A 22,735-nucleotide genomic window follows, 5' to 3' on the forward strand; every position below is an offset into this window, starting at 1 on the left:
TCTGTTTCCATTAAAAATGTAAATCAATTAAAAACCCTATTTGGCCAGAGTAAAAGACTTTCTCTGAAATGTATTTTATAATATTTTATTTATTTATTCAAAAACAAGTATATATATAGGCTACTAAATGATTTTTAGCAATTTAATGTGACAGCACATCCGTATCTCATATTTTCCTAATGTCTTGTACCGTTAAACATGGTATCACATGGATGAATATGCATATGCAAAGAAATTGATAAACATAGTAATTTTCCACACATATACAGATAGACAGAAGCATATCTCCATAGATTATGCAGCTGACACTCGGACCCTGAAGTTAGGCACGTCGTGACCTTCCAGGTCGCAGATTTGGGTTGCTGGGTGCCAGCGTGTCCAGAACAACAACTCAGTCAATCTCCAATAATGCCAGTGGTTCCTTAACCTGTAACCAAGAAGACTAACACACACACCGACACACAGCTTTTCTAAGGTTGGATTTGGCCAGGCTCTAACTATAAACAGGAGTCTCGTCTCAAAACATCAAGATAACAAGTTCTTTCTCTCAGGATGGGACATTTTAGTCTAAATGGAAAATATAGGCTTTAACTGAGTAATGGTCCCTTAAACTATAGACTTCAATGACCCCTATATGTTTTCACATGTTGAAAACCTTTCTCAAACACAAAACATGTCCCCATTTCATTTCTGGTAGCCGGGATAAATAGGCAAGCAATGTTACTGCATTCAAATATCAAATACAGACATTAAAAAATACATGAAAAGAACATTTCAGTAATCACACTGGTAACTTCTATAAAAAAGTAAAATCTGAGTGATAATAATCACTCATTACATATACATTGAAGCAGCAGTGGATTCCAATCCACCCCCTTCAAGGATATGCATAGTAAAACTAGGCGTTGTAAGCTTCATATGTGGTTATTTCGGGGTGGAGACGCATGTGCTTCACAATCTTCTCACAATTTTCACACCTATTTACAGTATTGGTCAAAACTTGCCACATTTGGACAGTGGAACAATCTGAGTACAAATGCCTAATTTAATCAAAAAAAAAAAAAAAAAAAAAGTGTGTATTTTTGCAGGAGTAAGCATGGGGCGACTAACTACATCCCGGAACAGTTTTTGGATGATTTCCTGGATTTGGTGGTGTGGGGTCATGAGCATGAGTGTAAAATTGCTCCAGTCCGTAACGAACAACAGCTCTTCTACGTCACACAGCCTGGCAGCTCTGTCATTACCTCACTGTCACCAGGAGAAGCAGTTAAAAAGTTTGTGTGCCTGCACTCATATACACATACAGTACACAGTTCTTCTGCTATTGAATGATTCTGAATGGTCAGTTTCAGATGCTCTTGCATAGAAGTTGTGCTGCTGTGGTAGAGCTATGCCATTTCAGTTTTACAGAGCACACAGAACACCATTTTATTTGGTCTCTGTTTAAAAAAATCCCACACTTTAGATTGGGCCAGATATTTTTGTAAAATATACTGATTTTCAGCATGCCTGTGAGCCATCATTGGGGAACATAAACAGCGTGACTAAATATCTAATAATTTACGCAATCAGCGTAATCGTTTACATCAACTTTTCCTTTTTCACTGTCTGATGGTCTTCTCTGCTCACTCTGGGGTACATCTGTGCCTACCTGCAGTCATAAATGCAGTTTCACCTGACAAAGTTTGCATACGATATGTTGATCATTTTGATTAAAGTAATTGCAAACTTCACCTAAAGGCAGACAGTGACATTCTGTTATCAAATACAATCAACTTGTTTCCACACTACACAGCTCCACTTGATGCCTTTAGATTTATCATGGATTCGCTGCATTAACGGCCATCAAAGCAACATTAAGTAGTATTTTTTGGGGGAGGGGTGACAGCACATAATAATGCTGTGCATGCCAACCTCCTTTAGAAATTTCCTTATGATGTCATGATTAAAATTTATGAACGTAATTTTGACCTGTTTTCTTTTTGATTACAAGAAATAGTTCACTCTTTCTTACTTTTTTAAAGAGCACAAAAGAATTTATGAATCTACACTCAACGCTTTCCATATAATTACAGTTTGAAGACCATAATAATAGTCTATAACTTTTGTAATAAATTTAAAGTCTTCTGAATTAATATGATAACTTTAGGGAGTGGAACAAACCTAAATTCTATTAGTTATCAAAAATAACCTTCCCTTCCACCAATGTCAGAAATCATATTCATGTCCGCATTCAGATTTAAGTTCCGTTGGTGGCATTAATTCTCACTTGCCACATGCTCCAGTTTGTAAATGCTGAATGGAGAACAGCAGGGGAGTGTACTTATATGGTACTTTAATGCCGTTTTATTGGTCCTGAATGTGTCAGTTTATTTAAGTGTATTTCAAGTTTAAGTATATTGGAATGCGTGATATATTTTTGTTGTCTCTGGGTTTTCCACAGGCACATTGGGTTGTTGAGAGTCAAAGGGAAAAAAATGAATCTTCAGAAAATTCCTTTACAGACCGTCAGGCAGTTCTTCATTCAGGATGTAACACTCTCAGATCACCCTGACCTTTTCAGCCCAGAGCAACCCAAAGTCATGGACAAAGTCATGGCTTACTGCCAGGAGAAGGTACAGATGCCCACAGACACACACTGATGTTTTCAGGAACTCCATGAGAATCTATAGTTGTTAACTCTACTTTGTAGTAAAACAAAAAGAAAATGGTATATTTTTTAGTATCAATGCTGAGAGATTATGTCGAAATTTTAATTTATCAGACACATTTATCCAAAGCAACTAAAAAAATCGGCAACATTTTTCTTCCCTATTGTGAAGTGCATTTAAGTGAAATGACTTGATTTTGTCCATCGGGAATTGATTGGGATTGTCATTCTCAATGTGATTGACAATAATGCAGAACTGAACATCAAAAATATTGTTTTACCAAGGCTACATCAAAGCCTACTTATGAATTTTGCTTTTAGGTTCATTTTAAAGGGTTAGCAGCATGACATTTTCATTTAGCAGATACCTTTTACCTTTTTTTTTTCTTTTTTTTTTTTACCCTTTCGTTCTTTTAGGTTGAAGAGATGCTTGAAGAGGCAGAGAGAGAGAGACTTGGAAATCCCCTTACTCCTGAGAAACCTCTCATCAGACTACGAGTATGTATCAGTCACACACCCTCTTGTTGTCTGGATTTACTGTTTCTTATTTTCTCAGTTCATGAAATACTGGGTGAAATACAATGCATATTTCTCTTTTATTTGCCTCTCTCTCTCCAGGTGGATTATAGTGGGGGTTTTGAAGTCTTTAACACTATGCGCTTTAGTCAGAAATTTGTAGATCGAGTGGCAAATCCCAAAGACATCTTGCATTTCATCAGACACAGAGAGGCCAAAGACAACATTAAAGGCAAGTCACACATCGGTAACACTTTATAATAATATACAGTAATAAAGTACTTACAAATCATTTGCAAACTATTAGTTTATAGGTCATAGTTAATATATTGTAGTCTCTACATTTTTAATATATTAATAGAAATTATATACAAATAGTGAGTTCTTCATTCATTCATTCCTTCCTTCCCTGTAATTCACAGTTATTATTGTTTAATTAGCTCACATGTAAAGAGTTAGATAATGCTTTAACAACTTATTAACCAGAAATAGTACTCACTTTAGATTAGGTCATAACATTTTTAGCAATATATATTATATTATATTATATTATATTATATTATATTATATTATATTATATTACTATATTTTAGCTCTGGAAAAAATTAAGAGACCACTTAAATTTTTTCTTAAATTGGCATCTCTACATTTCATTCCAGTGTCTGTTGAATTCCAACACAGGCACACCTCATTCTGCTTAATGAAGTACTGATTAGATGATCACCCGAACCAAATCTTATTTAACGAGGAAGAGTATAAAAACCACTGCTGTGTTTATCACTATCCTCTTGCAATAGGACCATCTGGATGGCAAAAACACTGCTAGTAGTCGTACCTCAAAAGTAATTAGAATCAATTAACTATTTTGTTTTGAGTGAAGAAAAGACGGGTTCAATTCTGGCTTTACTGAGGGATACAGTGAGCATCATGTTGCTTCCATCATTAAAATATCGAGACAGCGGTTCAAACAACGCGGACAAAAGACGAAAACAACTCTCCACTAACCGGGATGACTGCTATCTCAGTCGAATGTCACTCAACTGTAGGATGACATCAAGTGATGGTAAAAAGAATGGCAAACAGCAGTGGGGGTGAAGAGCAAGGCGAGGACTGTTCGAAACAGGCTCCTAGGGGCAGGACTGAAGTCGTGCAAAGCTAGAAAAAAAAACTTCATCAATGAGAAGCAAAGAAGATCCAGGCTGAGGTTTGCAAAAGACCATAAGGATTGGACTGTAGAGGACTGGAGTAAGGTCATCTTCTCTGATGAGTGCAATTTTCAGCTTTGCCCAACACCTCGTCGTCTGATGGTTAGACAGAGACCTGGAGAGGCCTACAAGCCACAGTGTCTCTCACACCTTTTATGAAATTTGGAGGATCAGTGATCGGGCACATTCGTCTTTGTGAAGAGCGCATGAATCAAGTCACGTACAAGGTTATCCTGAAAGAAAACTTGCTTCCTTCTGCTCTGGCAATGTTCAGAGGATTGTTTTTTCCAGCAGGACAATGATCCAATCCAGCCAGGCCAATCAAGGTGTGGATGGAGGACCACTAGATCAAGACCCTGTCATGTCCAGCCCAATCTCTAGACCTGAACCCATTGAAAACCTCTGGAATGTGATCAAGAGGAAGAGCTGAGCTGCTTAAATTTTTTCACCAGGAGTGACATAAAGTCGCCCAACAGCAAACTGGTAAAGAGCATGCCAAGACGCATGAAAGCTGTGATGGGAAATAGGGTTATTCCACCAAATATTGATTTCTGAGCTCTTCCTAAGTTCAAACATTAGTATTGTGTAGTTTAAAAATTAATATGAACTTGTTTTCTTTGCATTATTTGAGGTCTGAAAACAATGCATATGTTTTTGTTATTTTGACCAGTTTTCTGCAAATTATCTAAATGACAATGTTTATTTGGAATTTCGAAGAATTGTTGGCAGTAGTTTATAGAATAAAACAAAAATGTTAATTTTACTCAAACACATACCTATAATTAGTAAAACCAGAGAAAGTGATAATTTTGCAGTGGTCTCTTAATTTTTGAAAATGGGTTGGTCTGCAGAGCATGTGAGCGGAGTGGAGCGGTGAGAATATCCGCTCATTGCTCACGGAACTGTTCACCCCTCCGCTCCCCCGCTCAAAGCTACATCAGGCCGCTCCGCTCATTATCGCTCAGCGCTTAACGCAGTTTGCTTCGCGCTCCACTCAAATCGCCCCCCGCTCGCTCCAAAAAAGGAAAAAAATCTACATGTATATCACTTTTAGCTTAGACCACAGCCTTAACTCCTAAAGAACTAATGAGTAACAACAACATTTTTCAAATAGAAATGTTTTATTTCAAATTACAGGCCTATAAGGAATATAGCCTACACAAAAAGTCCTGTAAAATTAAACGAATAAATGGGCCTAATAATATAAATAAAAATTATATAAACAAAAATATACATACATTTTTTAAAAGTAAATTAACTGTAAGGCCAGAATTTTGATAAGTGACCTTTTGCGCAACGCGCACGATTAAAATTTAAATCGACTTCCATTGTACACACAAACTGCTGTAAAATTAAACGAATAAATGGGCCTAATAATATAAATATTATTACGGACGACACAAATTAGGCTAAATAAAACTAACCATTAGGTCTACTTGAATGAAAAAACGAATTTGTTTGAATATTACGCTATATTTAATTTACACTTTGTTACAATTTACCGTATTCAATTTACTAACCTTTTGTTTTCTTCCCAGCGTGTTCGCATAGTTCACGTTCATGGTTTCGAGAGATGTATTTTGAGATTCCAAAATGAATCTTTGCTGACTGAAACTGTCTCCACATTCGTTTTCTTGTACTACATTATCATTGTTAGTTAGTTTTATATTAATAGTATACACCTGTATGACTTCTCATTTTCCTTTTTGAAGTAGCCTACTTTTTGAACTCCATTATTGAGCCGAGTTTTGACTGAAAATAGTCTACTGTTGATGACTGTGGAAGACAGATGGATCCTGGTTTAGGTTTGACTGAGCATGCTTCAGACTCGTGGTGTGACCGGAGCGAAATTAGAGCGAAATTGGAGCAGGAAATAAGGCGACGCTCCGTCCTTTTAAAAATGCCGCTCTGCGCTCTGTCCAAGATCCGCCCGCTCCCGCTCCCTGCTCGCTCCCGCTCCACTCCACTCACATGCTCTGGTCTGAAGTAGCTTCATTATTCATAGGTGTGGTTTGGGCGTAACGTGAAATAAACCAATCAGAGCGGCATCTCACATTCCCTTTAAGAGCAGACGCGCTTTTTCCATAGCGGATTGCTATTGTAACGGCGGATTTGCCAGGCGCGTAAATGTGTAAGCTAGATGTATGCTTTTATAATAAATTGTCTGTCTGTCTATCTATCTATCTGTCTGTATGTCTATCTATCTATCCATCTATCGTAATAATGTATGATTTGCAAAAATGAAAACTGCTGCTTCTGTGTAGATGAGAGAATCAAAGTGTATGCGCGTTGTGCACACGCTACATTGATTATGGCCAAGCATGCGCCCTTAAAATAGCATATGAATAACATGCGCAATGCACCACTGACTTTATTTTTTCCTGGTTAGTGGCGCAATTGTTTTCTAAACCTGCAAAATAGCATGAAGGAACGTTTGCGCCGGAACACGCCTCCTTTTTTGCGCTGAACCGCCCAGGGAGTGCAAGTTCATTCCCTAGTTTAGCGACTAGTATATGCTATTATCACAGCGGTATTGGATTTAATTGAAAGTTAAATGTATTGAATTGCATTGTAAAACTAATTGTTCTACTTAGACATGTATTAGCTACTTTAACACCAACTGACCTATAAATAAATAAAGCATTCAACTTGAACATTTAAGAAACTAAATACTAAGTACACTATGTAACTTTTGACGCTCTAGCGGTAATAAACACGCAGTCACGCAGGTACTGGGCTACTCCGCAGCGGTTGTCGTCCTGTTCGGTCTAAAATAGTCTAAATAAAAACACTTATTATTGGTGTACTGTAGTGGTTCAGGATAAGACATAAATACTGTTTTTAAAGATGCATTCATGTTGTAATCGCTCATTCTATACATTTTGTAAATTTTTAACAAAAAAAGTTACATAATGTAACTTTAAATCAATCCACACACAAGTTATGGTTTATAGAAAGCTGAATGACATGATGATTTGCTTTCATGTGACAAAACATTTACTGATAAAAGTATAAATTAATAGGTGAATAATAACATATTTTAATTAAGCACAATAATCCAATTAACACCTAAATAGAAATTAGAAATTGACAGTAGGATGTAGGATGTTTCTTATATTGCCTAGCCTTAAGCAGATTAACTGAGAAGTTTAATACTAATTGAGAATGGCATAATACATAATTAAGTGTTCAAGCCAAAGCCAAGATATATACACTTCTGAGATAAATTTATAGTGCTTTTGTGTCCTTTTTGCCCTATTAATTGTAATTGCATGGAAAATTGCAACCAATACAAGAACATTTCTTAAAATGTTTGATGGAAGTCAACCATATTGGTTTGGAACAGGGGCGGAGTGGGACCAAAAAATCTACCGGGAAATTTCGTAGACCACCGGCCCTCGGTGGTAAAAAAAAAAAAAAAAAAAAAAAAAAAACCTTTGCTAAAAAATATAGCAGTGAATGAGAGAATATTAAATAGATTTTTTTTGTTCCTCTATAGTTTTTTCACAACTTTCTAAAAGAGTAAAAAAATTGCGAGAGATGGATAACGGCAGTCAGAAGAACTCAGAAGAGAGAAATATAAGTCACTTTGTCATCACTCCCACAGACGCAGCATTAGAAACCCTCACAGCAGCATTAACTCGTTTTTTTTTTGTAATTTTATTAAAGGTAATATAATATAAAATAGTGTTAAATGTAAATACATATTTTTTTCAATTGAAAATATTAAAAAAAACTTTCCAGGATTTATGCGGATGATGACCGTTAAAACGTGTCATCATCACCCTGTTGAAAAGGGTCTATGGCATTTTCACGGTGACACGACACCTTGCTCGTTAGCTTCTGCTAGTGTTAACATAATCTGTATACACTTAACATAGCAGCAGCAGCCAAGGGAGGTTACTCGTTTTAAAACTAGGAAATCTGCCACTAGTAGCCTAGATAGTCACTCAATAGTAAACTTTTTATTTGTCTCATATTTACCACTGCTACTTTCAAATTACACAAGCTTTTGGCTGGCTGGCTGCATAGCTGGTGCTAATTCCCATCTGTGCCTAGCTTTGACAACATGTGCTTCAGTTTATTTCACCTGTAGTATCTTTGCTTGTTGATGCCCGGAACATGTCTGTTATTTTGGAGCATTTCACTGCCTCCTCCTCCATAATTTTTGAGTCTGACCTTCTCAGCGCCAGATTTTTTAACGCTTGTGCTGAGGGGTGCTAGATCATTGACGGGGGAGCTGCGCAGTTATACAAATAATAATTGAGCAAAACTTGGCCACTAAATATTTAATATTCAATTATTTTAATGATCACAATTAAAGTTTTAATTTTATTAAATTGAACAAGCGCAACATTCAGCATTCAATCAAATATTCTAAAAGATGTAGGCTATTAGTAGCTTATTAATAAGGTTATTTCAACATAATATTTCGTTATTTCAACATTTATGTGCGTGCAACAAGCAAGATGTGCATTTGTAAATCCGGTAACGCGTGCATTGATTTTTAGTAATAAATTAGTGTTTTCTGACAGTGTCGGGTGTCGGCTGCAAAGATGAAGTTGACGATCGCCATATATAGTGAACGCGCCTAGAGAAATGCATGATTACGTAATCAGAGAGTAGGCAAGCCTTTTTCTTTTCGTTTTGAATTATTTCGTTTAAAGTTATTTCAAGCTTTGTGTATTTGATGTGTTTCGCATGTCTGTGTGAGGCATACACTGAGTTTCGTTAACTTAGTTCGGATGAGATGCGCTCAGTTAACGTGCAATGCAATTGACCGCGCGGGCGCCTCCATATAGGCTATATTGTCTGTTTGTTATATTTGCTTATTATTATTTAAAAAATGATTAAAATTAAGATACAATTTATACAAAACGAAATTCACTTTAATGAAAGGTTTTCTACAAAACAAAACTGAATGAAATGGTCAAAATCATGTCTGTCTGACCCTCTGTCTCTTGATAGGCATCATATCTTATTCGTGCTGTTCACTTTTCATAAATAAACATAAATGGAAAAGAAATGACATTATATATTTTAACAAATATGAAACTAAATGCGCTTATTTAATGGCTACAATAGGCCTACAGACTCTCTATTTGTGCAAATTGCTGCACATTCATTTAATTCTGAATTTTGCACAAGTTGAAAGGCGTTTGTTCAAATCAAGTTCACGGATAATTGTGCGTGCATTTATTAATCATTATGATACTAAAATCATAAAAATGCTATGTAGCCTACTAAAAATCAGATGAGCCCAGAATATGAACGCAACGTTTAATTACACGTTAAGCAATTTCCTCCCATAGAAAACCATTAGGCCTAAGAACGCTTAATGTAGGCTAGCTTAATGCAGATTAGAATGCCCCCTTATTATGTCGAAATAACGACTTATTATGTCGAAATAACGAGATATTATGTTGAAATAACGTCTTAATATCTCGAAATAACAAGATAAGTTTTCTTTTTTGCCTTTCCATCATTTAACTCACTCTTACGGACGTTAGACTTCCAAGACGTGACGAGGAAAAAGAGGTGTTCGGCGGCTTTTTACATCAAAGGCCGACCCGATTTTGGGAGGGGCCGCTCACTGACCCCCCTATGTTTTTGAAAATCCTATAGACATGGTTGGACCTGCCGAACGGGTTGAGCACTTTTATATACTGTGTTGAGCAGAGAGGCTGCACAGTTTGACCAGCGAGAAGCGGCCGCACATCAGGCCGCCAGACGGGTGTTGCTAAAATAACTCGCAATGTATAACTATTATCAGACCGGCCCTCCGCGGCCTCAAAACACTACCGGCCCACCGGGAAAAGTCCCGACTCTCCCGATTGCCACTCCGCCCCTGGTTTGGAATGACATCAGAGTGAGTAAATGATGACAGTTTCACTTTTTCTAGTGATGCTACTGCCCATCATTGCTCGTGGCTTAGTCGAAAATCTTGCATGATTGCACATGCACAGGAAAAGAATGTATTTAATATTTCAATTTCAATCTTGCTGTGTGTGTTCTGCAGAAGAAAGTTTGGATTTTGGAGCACTCCTCTCTCGTCCCAATTCTGAGGTCTTACAACTGAGAGTGGAAGATCTTGTGAAGGAATACTTCCAGACAGCTGAGAAGGTTTGTAGTTGTCTGTGTGTGTTAAGGATACAGATAAATCTTCAGTTGCCTCCTAACCTTCCACAGAATTGTCATGCTTAATGGTGCTCTAAGCGATGTTGGTTGACCGTCACTCTTTGTTGACGTTTGGAGTATTGTCAAACAAAACGAAGGCTAGCTCGACCCTCCCTCCTCCTCATCCTGTCCCCTCCCCCTCCCTTCCGTGCTTCCTGAAGCAGTCATGAACCATTTAGAAAAAGCAAACTGGATTTACCCACCTGTCCAGCAAAAACAGAGCCACCTGAATGTCGGAATTTCGCCACCTTTTGAACGCTTTTACCTTTTGAACACTGTTTGTTTCGTGGTCCAGGCTGGGCCAGTTTGTTTTTCTTGCCGTTTGTGGAGCCTGGGCTGTCTACAGAGATCGCGTTTTTTTTACACTGTGTTCAGGGGACAGGCAGCTAGTGGATAGGAGATGCTAGGAGATGTTTGCTGTATGTGACAAAAAATGTTTTGGCCTAAAAAAAAAAAATGCGTGACATCGCTTAGAGCACCTTTAAGTAATAGAGCTCTTTTGAAAGGTTCTCATCACTTTCTATGAAGCTCTTATTCAACTTGCATATTTGCCAACACCTCCGGGCAGCTATTTCGGGCATCCAAGACCAAGTCCTATTTACTTGGGGGAATCCTGAAATCTCAAAAACTGTTTGCTGAACTCATATTTAAATTACATATTTCAAATCGGCTGCAAAATCTGAAATTTACTGTCCCATAAATGTTCTTTCTTATGCTCTCATTCCATTAAAAAAAGCGTATTTTTCAGGCTAGACCAGCCAGTGCGCATGTGCAGTTTCTATAGCAACTAGAGCTTCTAACAGCAGCTGCAGTGATCCAATGACTTTACCAATGGGCAATTTTGAGTGCAAAATTCTTTGTTTATAATAAATATGTTTAATAAAAGTATAGTTTTTTATTATTTGCAAGATCTCATTGGTAAATCTTTTGAAGGATGAATAAGTTTCTCTTAGTTTGCATATGGTTAACAGTAGCTGTTACGTTTTTTTAAATTGGACTAGTAGCAGTCCAGTTCGGATAACAGGTTTTATATTACCATGTCATTAGAATTGGAAGTGGTGGTGTAAACCTTTGAAATTCCAATTGATAGGAAAATATTAGTCATTTAAACAGTCGATCAGATTGACATGTGTAGCGAAGACTTTTTTTCTCATTACTCATTAGAGAGGAAAGCATCAAACCAAGGAAACTGTAACATTCGTAGTGGAAAAGTTCATGTAAACAATATGTTCAGAATCATCAATCGGATGATTTCTTTCAGAGTAAAAAAAATGTGTCTATGTAAGTCTATGTAAATGTATCTACTTTGATGAACACAAGAATAATGACACCACTAAATATGTTACCCTATAACCTGAAACCAGCTGTTGTCTTGGGGTAACTCTAGCTAGGCCATCTCTCCGTAATGTGCAGCCTGCAAGCGTTTTTTGTTTGTTTTTGAGAAACTGATGGATGAGTATATTGAGTGTAATATATGTATAATACATTTGTTTAAATTTATTATACATATACCATTAATATTTCAGCAGTGTTGGGTAAGTTACTTTAAAAAAGTAATTAGTTATAGTTACTAGTTACTTCTCACAAAAAGTAACTGTGTTAGTAACTGAATTACATCATTACAAAAGTAACTAATTACCAGGGAAAGTAACTATTGCGTTACTTTAAAAAAAAAAAAAAAAAAAAAGTTTAAATATGTGAAATAACTTGGATACCCCCAATATTAAATATGTTAAATGAATTAAATGGACACTAAATAGAACATCTTATTATTCTAAAACATTGTACACTAATCTACACTAGTTTAATGTTGCTTTGGGACAATGTGAGAGACACCTATTAACTTAAATATTAAAATATTATCACTACTATAATGGAACAACAAAACACAATCAATAGAACATTTAATATTTATTGCACAGACCATAACTGGCCAAGAATAAAGGCTAAAAATAAATCATGCTTCTTAAGAAATGTACCAAAAATAAATAAATAGTAATAAAAAAAATATACATACACTAGTGCATATAATTAAAATGATAAAACTCACACACCTTTACAACTGGTAGACATTCTGTATAGCCTACTTGAAGTATTTTCTTCCTCACAATAGTAAGTTTAACAAAAAGTGCTCTCAATATAATACTGAACAATGTACCAACATAAATAATAATAATAAAATATAACCTTTTGGGGGTTTATTTTTATAACCTACAGAGAACGTCATCATCAGAGGTTATTTTAGCCAAATTCTAGTCATGTTTGCCGCACGTGTGTTTGAACGTTCGAATGTGTTTGAATGTTTGAACGTTCCCTGCAGGTTATTTTGGAGTTTGTTATAAACTAATCAAAACATTGCATATGATGTATGCTACAGAGATTATTCTAATGCTGAAATGTGTAATTTATTTATAAATAAATTATTTATGCTCGGACACATTCGGTCTCTGTCGTGCACTATCTAGCGCGTTCTCGGACACACTTGGTCTCTTTCGCGCACTATCGAGTGCGCTCGCGGCATTCGCCTCGCTTATGTCCAGTCCGGCGCATCATAAACACACACACCAGAGAAAAAACTTTGCAGCTCATATGGTTGAGAGAGAGCCTACTCGGATGAAAACCGCTTCAGTGATCTCAATTATAGTAACGCCGCATTTTTATTGACAGTAACGGTAACGGCGTTGTAACGGAGGAAATAGTAATTAGTTTGATTACTCGTTACTGAAAAAAATAACGCCGTTAGTAACGCCGTTTATTTATAACGCCGTTATTCCCATCACTGTATTTCAGTGTGTAAAGGTGTGTGTTTCTGTATGTGTAGAATGTGCAGTTGTCTCTGTTGACGGAGCAAGGCATGGGAAAGGCAGTGCAGGAGTTTGTGGATAAAGAGGAGAGAGATGCTATTGAAGAACTCATAAACTACCAGCTGGAGAAAACTCAGCGCTTCCTCAGAGAACGACGGGTGGAAGCCACAGAAGAGAAGATTGACGAGGAGGTAAGAGGAAGAGCACCTCAGCTGAACAAGGCAATAAACCAATTTCACAATGATTGAAAGGTGGCCATTTAAGTTCTTTACCAGCATATGTGCAACCACTGTTGTTTTCTGAGAAAATGTGTTTAGCAAACTACACAGATTAAAAAAACACCATCACTCCCTTAGACAACATTGCCTGTACCACTTACCAAATGAAACTGGTTATTTAGATTTACATGGTCTGTCATGTTTATCTGCATGTGTCATTAGATTCGACAGTTTCGAGACTCAAAGAGAAACACAGCAGAAGAGGATGAGGAAGTTCAAGAGGTCACTTTTTATCTCTTTTGCTCACTATATATGTCATTCATTCCTTTTCACGTTTATCACTCACTGGCATACATTCAAATAAGTAAATTACCCCATCAATTTGCCATTCATTCTGTTTCAGGCTATAATCCGTGCAAAAGCTAATAGGGATCGTAGTGAAACTGTGAGAGGCGATGACCTCAACCTATCAGATGAGCCAGCTGACATTGCTATGGAGTCTGATGAAGAGTCCATATCTGCTCCTCCGATCCGTGGAAGGGGGCGCAGCTCCAGAGGAGGACGAGATCAAAGTACTAGCAAAAGAGGAAGAGGGAGAGGTATCTACATAAACATATTTGCAGAGACAGAAACAATTTCTTTGATAACTATATAAATCACAAAACCTAAATTGTGAAGAGATCCTTTTGAGCCAAATATTTTGTAATTAAAATGTTTTGGTATTCCAATCATTTCAAACCTTAATTCTCTACCTAGGGGTGGGTGAAATGCTAGTTAAATCTGGTTCAAATTTCAAGTATTGTTTCTATCACAGTTATACCTGTGTTATGGACATAAATTAATAACAAATGTCTTTAAAACAAAAAAATCATGTCGAATTGCACTCATCATACTATTTGTAATATTTAATGCGCAAAACAGTTTCCTTATTAAAAATTCAATAATCAATGCTGAACTTCCAGACTTCATTTTGCAAAATTTTTGTTTCCAAAAGTCTGAAAATACCGTCTATAACAAGGGTGCCAAACTCTCAAACTCAGCTTCTGGAGGGCCACAGTCCCTTCAAATAAGCCTGAAGGGTTTGATTAGCTTGATCAGATTCGTTTAATTAGGGTTAAAGCTAAACTTTGCAGGAACTGAGTTTTGCACCACTGACCTATAATATTCAGTTATAGTCAGTAGTCAGTTTTTGGTCCATTTTATTTCTCTTTACAAATTCACTTCCACAAATTCAGTAGGGCTGGACCCGAATATTTGAATATTCGTTCGGTGAGCTGGTATTTGATTTGAAAAATTGACATTGGCACCTGGCATCTCCCTCGAAACGGTTCTCATTCGCGCTTAAATATATTCAACACTATAAAATCTGACGAAATACAATACTCTTTTTTACAATTATCTTATATAGCCTAGCCATTTTTAATAAGATGGACAGGATGAAGGAACCCAACCTCGTTATACTTAATAAATATATTTGCTTCCTCTTGACCTACTAAAGTGTTCCTGCAACGGGAGTATTCTCTGGCTAGAGCGCAGAACAGTGGAGTCTGTGTGGACAGAAGTGCATGCCTGAGCTTGTATTTTGAGTTAAGCTTGCGTTGCTTTGACATTGTGGAAAATAAAATAATAGAAACAAAATGTATTAAGCTTTTTACCCGTTATTATCAATCTAAATCAATCTCATTTTTAATTTAACTTAATTTCGTTTTTCTTTATTTAAATTTATTTTATTTTTTTTAAATTTCGTTTTTCTTTATTTAAATTTCGTTTTTTTCTTTTATATAAATTTTGTTTTGTTTTATTTAAATTTCGTTTTTCTTTATTTAAATCTACCCATTACTGTGTCAGTAATTTGTTAGTCAGAAAAATATTAGACTACCTTATTAAAAGTATTGCTTAAGTTAACAGACCTGTGTGTGTGTGTGTGTGTGTGTGTGTGTGTGTGTGTGTGTGTGTGTGTGTGTGTGTGTGTGTGTGTGTGTGTGTGTGTGTGTGTGTGTGTGTGTGTGTGTGTGTGTGTGTGTGTGTGTGTGTGTGTGTGTGTGTGTTACGTGCGAGTGTATTTACTTTGTGTTGTTCATGGGGATGATGTGTTTAATATCACTAGTGCAGTGTCCGTTCTCGGAGCATATAAGCCCTGCCCGCGTGAGGCGCGCCGCTTCCTGCTCGCGCTGTTCTGTACTTTATTAAATATGGCGTTATATCTGTGCCTCAATCCTGAGCGAGTACTTGTAAGTTTTGAGCACAGAGAACTATATTTTGCAAGCACATTGCATTATATTTTGAACAGAAATTAACAATCGCAAAAAAAAATTTCGTTTGAGCAAAGATAAAACGATTCCGTGCTCAATAAATGTATTTGCTTGTTTGCTATTATCCATATTAACGTGCAATAATAACCCCTCTCAAGCAGTTTACTCAGGTGCTCTTTCACAAACTTATTCTCTGCGCTCCTGTCAAGTCCCTCTCTCTCTCTCTCAACCTCTTAATTCTGTACGTGCTCAACTCTTGACACACACGCTCGCTCAACTCGACACACGCGCGCTCAACTCTTGACACACACGCTCATTCAACTTGCAACAGCGTTACAAGTGTGCCACAAAATCAACCAATCAGAAAATTAAAGGTCAATTGTGATTGGCTGTCAAATCGCTAGTAGAACCAAAGCCCATCTTGTAGAACTATCCATAGATATCCATATATATCCATATATAATCCTTTATTATATGATATCTATGGAACTATCTACAGCATCCCGGAAGCTTACTGAAAAAAAGTCTAAAAAAATAACTGACTACAGCAAGACTAATGGATTAAAACACATTTTGGTAAGTATTTTTTTTTATTATTAACTTAAAAGTGCCTTGTTAGTTTTAGTAGTTACCAAAAAATCCAGAAAAAAAACACATTTTATAGGTTATAAATTGATTTGCATTTCAGTAAGTGAAATAAGTATTTGATCCCCAAGTAAAACATGCCTTAGTACTTGGTGGAGAAACCCTTGTTGGTAAGCACAGAGGTAAGACAGTTCTTGTAGTTGGTCACCAGGTTTGCACACGTTTCAGGAGGGATTTTGGTCCATTCCTCTTTACAGATCCTCTCTAAATCCTTAAAGGGGACCTATTATGCAAAATTCACTTTTGAATGCTGTTTGGACATAAATGTGTGTTAGCAGTGTGTGTACACAACCACCCAATAGTGATAAAAATCCACTCACTCCTTTTTTATTAATCCCCATAAATCATAAGCTGTGTCTCCCAACGACCTGTTTTCGGAATGCGGCTTTAGTGACGTCACTAAAGCCACAGGCACCCTGCCCACGAGTGTTGACAGACACTGCCGTTTTAACATAGACCTGGCCTGATCGAGTTCACAGCGAGTTGTACACATCCGCCATTGCTGCACTGACGAGAATGTCTCCCAAGCGTTGTAGGTGTTGTGTGGCTGGATGTATTCATCCACATAGCTCTCTCTATTTACTCCCGAAATCTGAGGCAGCCGCTGAAGACGAGGTGGCATTATTTTGTTTTTTAAAGAAAATGCTCCCTCAACTCTACCGAAGTTTATGTACTTGCGCTTTTCTTATACTGTGTTTACTCCGCTCTTACGGTGATTTTCTGGAGTAAAACTCTTCATCTTTTGTGTGATGTACAATAAACTTTATTAAACTCATCAGTATATTTTTTATCATCATTCGGACCTGGTCCGAAACAGCAGGCTTGTTGGCTATTAATAGTGGATACATACAAGCAGATGACAAATATGTTATAACCGTAATACCTGTTCCATCTCCATACAGCACTCTGACTCTGTAGACATTATTGTCCGACTCCGGGTCGAAAAGTTTCTGATATTATCATCATTCCATGAGATGCAATTGTCCTGAGACTAAGCGCATGCTCATGAAGCTCTGCCCCCTGTGCCGTGCAGAAGCAGCTTATTTGCATTTAAAGGGCACACACTAAAACGGCAGAAATTTTTCTGAGCACCAAAAAGTGACAATTTAAACATGCTGTAAAAAATGATCTGTTGGGTATTTTGAGCTAAAACTTCACATACACACTCTGGGGACATCAGAGACATATTTTATATCTTGTGAAAAGGGGCATAATAGGTCCCCTTTAAGGTTTCTTGGCTGTCGCTTGGCAACTCAAAGTTTCATCTCCCTCCACAGATTGTCTATAGGATTAAGGTCTTAATGTGCTTCTTCTTGAGCCATCACTTTGTTGCCTGGTCGGTATGTTTTGGGTCCACAACCCATCACCCATCCACAACCTATCTTCAGTGTTCTGTCTGAAGGAAGAAGGTTCTTGTCCAAGATTTTACGGTACATGGCCATGTCCATCGGCTCCTCAATACGGTGAAATCATCCTGTACCCTTAGCAGAGAAACAGCTCCAGAGCACATCTGACCACAGCACTTTCTGCCAAGTCTTCTCTGAATCATTATATGTTCATTGGCAAACTTCAGATGGGCTTGAACATGTGCCTTCTTGAGGAGGGGATCTTGCGGGCGCTGCAGGATTTCAATCCATTGTGGCGTAGTGTGATACCAATGGTTTGCTTGGTGACTGTGGTCCCAACTGCCTTGATCATTAACAAGCACCTCCTGTGTAGTTCTGGGCTGAACCCTCACCTTTCTCATGATTATCCTTACCTCATGAGGCAAGATCTTGCATGAAGTTCCAGACCGAGGGCGAATGATTTTTCATTTTGTATTTCTTCCATTTCCGAATAATGGCACCAACAGTCTTCTCCTTCTCACCAAGCTTCTTGCTGATGGTCTTGTAGCCCATTCCAGCCTTGTCCCTGACGTCCTTTGACAGCTCTTTGGTCTTGCACATGGTGGTGGCGAGGTTGGAATGGAACATACAGATTCTGCGGACAGGTGTCCACAGACATTAGGACATTAGGAGTACTTTCTTAAATTGACAGGGCTAATCTGTGTTGCACATGGGCACATAACCAATCTGTGGGAGGCAGAATTCTTGCTGGTTGGTAGGGGATCAAATACTTATTTCACTCGATCAAATGCTAATATTCTGTCTCTATCCGTTAAAATAAACCTACCATAAAAATTATAGACCCTTCATTTCTTTGTAAGTGGGCAAATTTACAAAATCAACAGGGGATCAAATAATTATTTTCCCCACTGTATACACCTATTACATCTTACATCTGCATAAAAGGGCGCGAATACGCACGTAAATTTGACTGTGTGAAGTCGTAACTCCCTTTGTGAATTCGCTCTTCACAACAATGCTGATACTAAACTACTAAACTAAAACACGAAAAATTTACAACATTATATTACTATCTTGTTCTCATTATAATGCGATGTATATGGCAGATTGTCGCTGTACATCTTGCACTTATTTTTTATGATCTAAGTGATTAGTCATCACTGCGTGTTTTTGAAGCCATAATGAGAAACAATTGTCTACTTTTAAATAATATGAGAACGAAATAGCACTGCTGCATTTTATCATCAATGATTTTGAAAAAGAAATAGCCTATCTAAAAAGATTATGACAGTCTCAGTCAATCATGTTCTGACTATAATGCTATGTATATGACAGATTGGCGCTGCACAACTTAACTGTACTTCATGATCAAAGAGATTCCAGGCATCACTGCCTTTCAAATCCAGTTTCACTTTATTTCGCCGGTCTGGAAGGCATGCTGTCTAACACTAACAAATCAGACCACAGGTACCGCACAAAATGGCGGAAAACACAGTCATAAAAATAGACAAATATATTTTTTAAAGTCAAGACGATCATCGTTTTCATGTACTTTTTTCGTGTACCCATGCCCATCCCTAGTACAAACAGCTATATCACATACTAAAGGAAAGGTTAAATTAAAAAAGCATAATAGGTCCCCCTTAATAAATAGAACAATAATTAATTATGTTGTTGTTTTCTTAAAGGTGTAGGTAATGTTTATTTAATCAGAAAAATGTGTCAACGTGGTACTACAAACATATATAAGAAGCAGAAAAAATGTCCAGGGGGCTCAAGGAGTTCAAAAAAAGGGTTTTTGAAGGTGCTCTTTGGGGTCGGGAATTCAGTAAAATGTAGTAGAAGGAAATCCAAGGCACTCTTCTTTAGAAAATTATAAAAAGCCTTTATTGGACTGGCTATTTCATGATAGAAAATTTAAAAGACATTGGGGAAAAAACAACCCACGCGTAGCGGCACAACAGCCTTCTTCAGGGTATGTTTTCCAATCAAACAATTTACTCTTTTATAGATGCTAATTAGAAACACCTGAATGACAAATTACATGCACATACAGAGAAGGTCCACTAGGTTACATAGCAAATAAAAAAAAATTAAAAAAAACATTTAAATACGCATACATACATACATACCTATACATATATACACATACATATACATATACATACACGCATACATATACTTATATATATAAAAATAAAAAATAAATCATTTTTATGCTCCGATAAAAATGCCATTAGAAAAGCTAATTTAGATTACCCTATGGCAAAACATTTTCAAAATGTGCACAATAGTAATCCAGAAGGCCTAATGGTTGAGGGTTTAGAAACGATCAAAAAGAGCATTCGGGGTGGTGACTGATTAAAATTACTTCTACAGAGAGAAAAATTCTATATATATGAGTTACAGGCCACAGTATACCCTGGTTTGAATGAAGAAATAGATTTCAGTCCCTTTTTGTGATATGCTTTTTGTGTATATACAGTGTTTTTTTTGTTTTTTTTGTTTTTTTTTTTATATGTATGCGTGTATGTACAGTACCAGTCAAAAGTTTGGAAACACTACTATCTTTAATGTTTTTGAAAGAAGTCTCTTATGCTCATCAAGCCTGCAGTTAAAAAAAAAAAAAAAAAAAAAAAAAAAAATGATTTCTGAAGGATCATAAGACACCAAAAACTGGAGTACTTGCTGATGAAAATTCAGCTTTGCATCACAAAAATAAATTGCATTTTAAAGTATATTAAAAAAGAGAACCATTATTTTAAATTGTAATAATATTTCATAATATTACTGTTTTTTTTGTGTTTTTTGTTTTTTTAACTGCAGGCTTGATGAGCATAAGAGACTTCTTTCAAAAGCATTAAAAATAGTAGTGTTTCCAAACTTTTGACTGGTACTGTATATGTATATATATACATGTGTGTGTATGTATATGTATGTGTATATATGTATAGGTATGTATGTATGTGTATTTAAATGTTTTGTTTTGTTTGTATGTATATATACATGAGTGTGTATGTATATGTAGGGGTTTTATTTTTTGGATTTAATTTGCTATGTAACCTCCTAGTGGACCTTCTCTGTATGTGCATGTAATTTGTCATTCAGGTATTTCTAATTAGCATCTATAAAAGAGTAAATTGTTTGATTGGAAAACATACCCTGAAGAAGGCTGTTGTGCCGCTACGCGTGGGTTGTTTTTTCCCCAATGTCTTTTAAATTTTCTATCATGAAATAGCCAGTCCAATAAAGGCTTTTTATCATTTTCTAAAGAAGAGTGCCTTGGATTTCCTTCTACTACATATATAAGAAGCATTTGTCTGTCAGAGTGAGCACTGGTTGCAGTGTGCTTGCTGTGTTTGTTGATCAAGATGATCAGCTGTTGCTAGTAAGTTAGTTAGAACTGCATCGTGAAGACCTGCGACTCTACTTGCATGACTCCACTGAGTACACCGACAAGGCACAACACTCTACTCTAAGCATCTCTTTCTTTTCATTATCACTTTCCTCATTTCTCCTGTATTACTCTCACCATGTGCCACCAGTTCTTCACTGTTGTCCATGGCAGAAGGAAGTACAAGCACGTCCCTACACACCAAGGCTTCTACATTCCTGGCCACATCTTCTCCATAGCCTGTTAGCCTTTCTAATGTACTGTGGAACTGTGGATTTTAAACCATCTGTTAGTACAGCTCTGTATATAATGTTAATTATAGAGACATACAGTATCTTATCAAAAACCAGCACATTTCCCATACAATTGTAATAGTCCAAACTGTATACCAGAATCTATAAGAAAGTTTATAGATGTGTACTAAGGGTTCATACATCATACCTATGTCATAAACTTTGACCGTTACTAATAAGGCAAATAGTTTGTCTTGAAATTAACTTAAACATTTAGTAGCCAAACTGGCTGGTCAGTTAAAGTGACCGCCATTCAGAACTTCTACTATCCAAAACAAAAATATCTGAATGAACCAGATGATCAAAATCACTGCTTGAATTTTAATAGATTTATTATTAAATCTGTAACTTTACATTAAGGTTCCATTAGGCGGCAGTGGCTCAGTGGTTCATGTAGGTTGTCTACAAACCGAAAGGTGGTTCAATCCCCGGTTCCACTTGACCAGGTGTCGAGGTGTCCATGAGCAAGACACCTAATCCCCAGCTGCTCCCGACGAGCTGGATGGCGCCTTGCATGGCTGACACCGCCGTCGGTGTGTGAATGAGTGAGTGAATGGGTGAATGTGAGGCAATGTAAAGCGCTTTGGTGGCCATAGGTCTGTAAAAGCGCTATATAAATGCAGTCCATTTACCATTTACCATATTAGTTTATGTTAGATCAGATACAACATTTGATTTTAAAGTATGTATTTGTAAATGTAGAAATTAACATTAACTAAGATCAATGTTCATATTAACTATGTAGATAACTAATGGTACCTTATTGTAAAGTGTTTCCACTAAAGTGTAAATATGATTCTGAATCATTGAATGGCTTTCAGTTTTAGACTGCAGTTTTAGATAGCTTTCAGACTGTTCTTAGAAAACAGCATTTATTTCTTTGTAATTTACACACAGCTCACTCCAAAATTAATGTTTAATGGTAAACACATTTTAGATAAGTGGACAGGCTGTCAATTCATAGTTATCAGCTATTTCCTCACAAAAGTCAGCGTACTTAAATAAATGTACTGAAGCATCTCCTCCGTTTAGTGTCTCTATGCCTCAGACATCTCACAGGTATCACACACCAGTACCCAGGGTGTACATTCATAGAAAACAATGTGTTCGAATGTTAAAGATGTGACTCTTCTCATCCAAAATGCGACCCCCTTAAACTTTGTTTTGTTAGCGTTGGAAGCTCCTGGTTGGAGGACATAATTAATGAATCATAACCCACCAAATTGCGCTAATAT

At 36.8% G+C, this 22,735-nt stretch overlaps 1 protein-coding gene across 3 annotated transcripts in view; it reads left to right on the forward strand.

The window, feature by feature from the left end:
- The window catches only part of mre11a (MRE11 homolog A, double strand break repair nuclease), a 43,070-nt gene that overhangs the window by 16,295 nt on the left and 4,040 nt on the right, over positions 1–22,735 (forward strand). For all 3 annotated transcript variants that reach the window (XM_081369827.1, XM_081369828.1, XM_081369829.1), the window contains exons 8-15: positions 1,089–1,274; positions 2,444–2,615; positions 3,068–3,148; positions 3,269–3,398; positions 10,391–10,494; positions 13,370–13,543; positions 13,793–13,852; positions 13,974–14,169. In XM_081369827.1, coding sequence (XP_081225953.1) covers positions 1,089–1,274; positions 2,444–2,615; positions 3,068–3,148; positions 3,269–3,398; positions 10,391–10,494; positions 13,370–13,543; positions 13,793–13,852; positions 13,974–14,169 — 1,103 coding nt within the window. The remainder of the gene's footprint in view (positions 1–1,088; positions 1,275–2,443; positions 2,616–3,067; positions 3,149–3,268; positions 3,399–10,390; positions 10,495–13,369; positions 13,544–13,792; positions 13,853–13,973; positions 14,170–22,735) is intronic.

Source organism: Scardinius erythrophthalmus, assembly GCF_964197995.2.
Source record: "Scardinius erythrophthalmus genome assembly, chromosome: 7".
Taxonomy (NCBI): Eukaryota; Metazoa; Chordata; class Actinopteri; order Cypriniformes; family Leuciscidae; genus Scardinius; species Scardinius erythrophthalmus.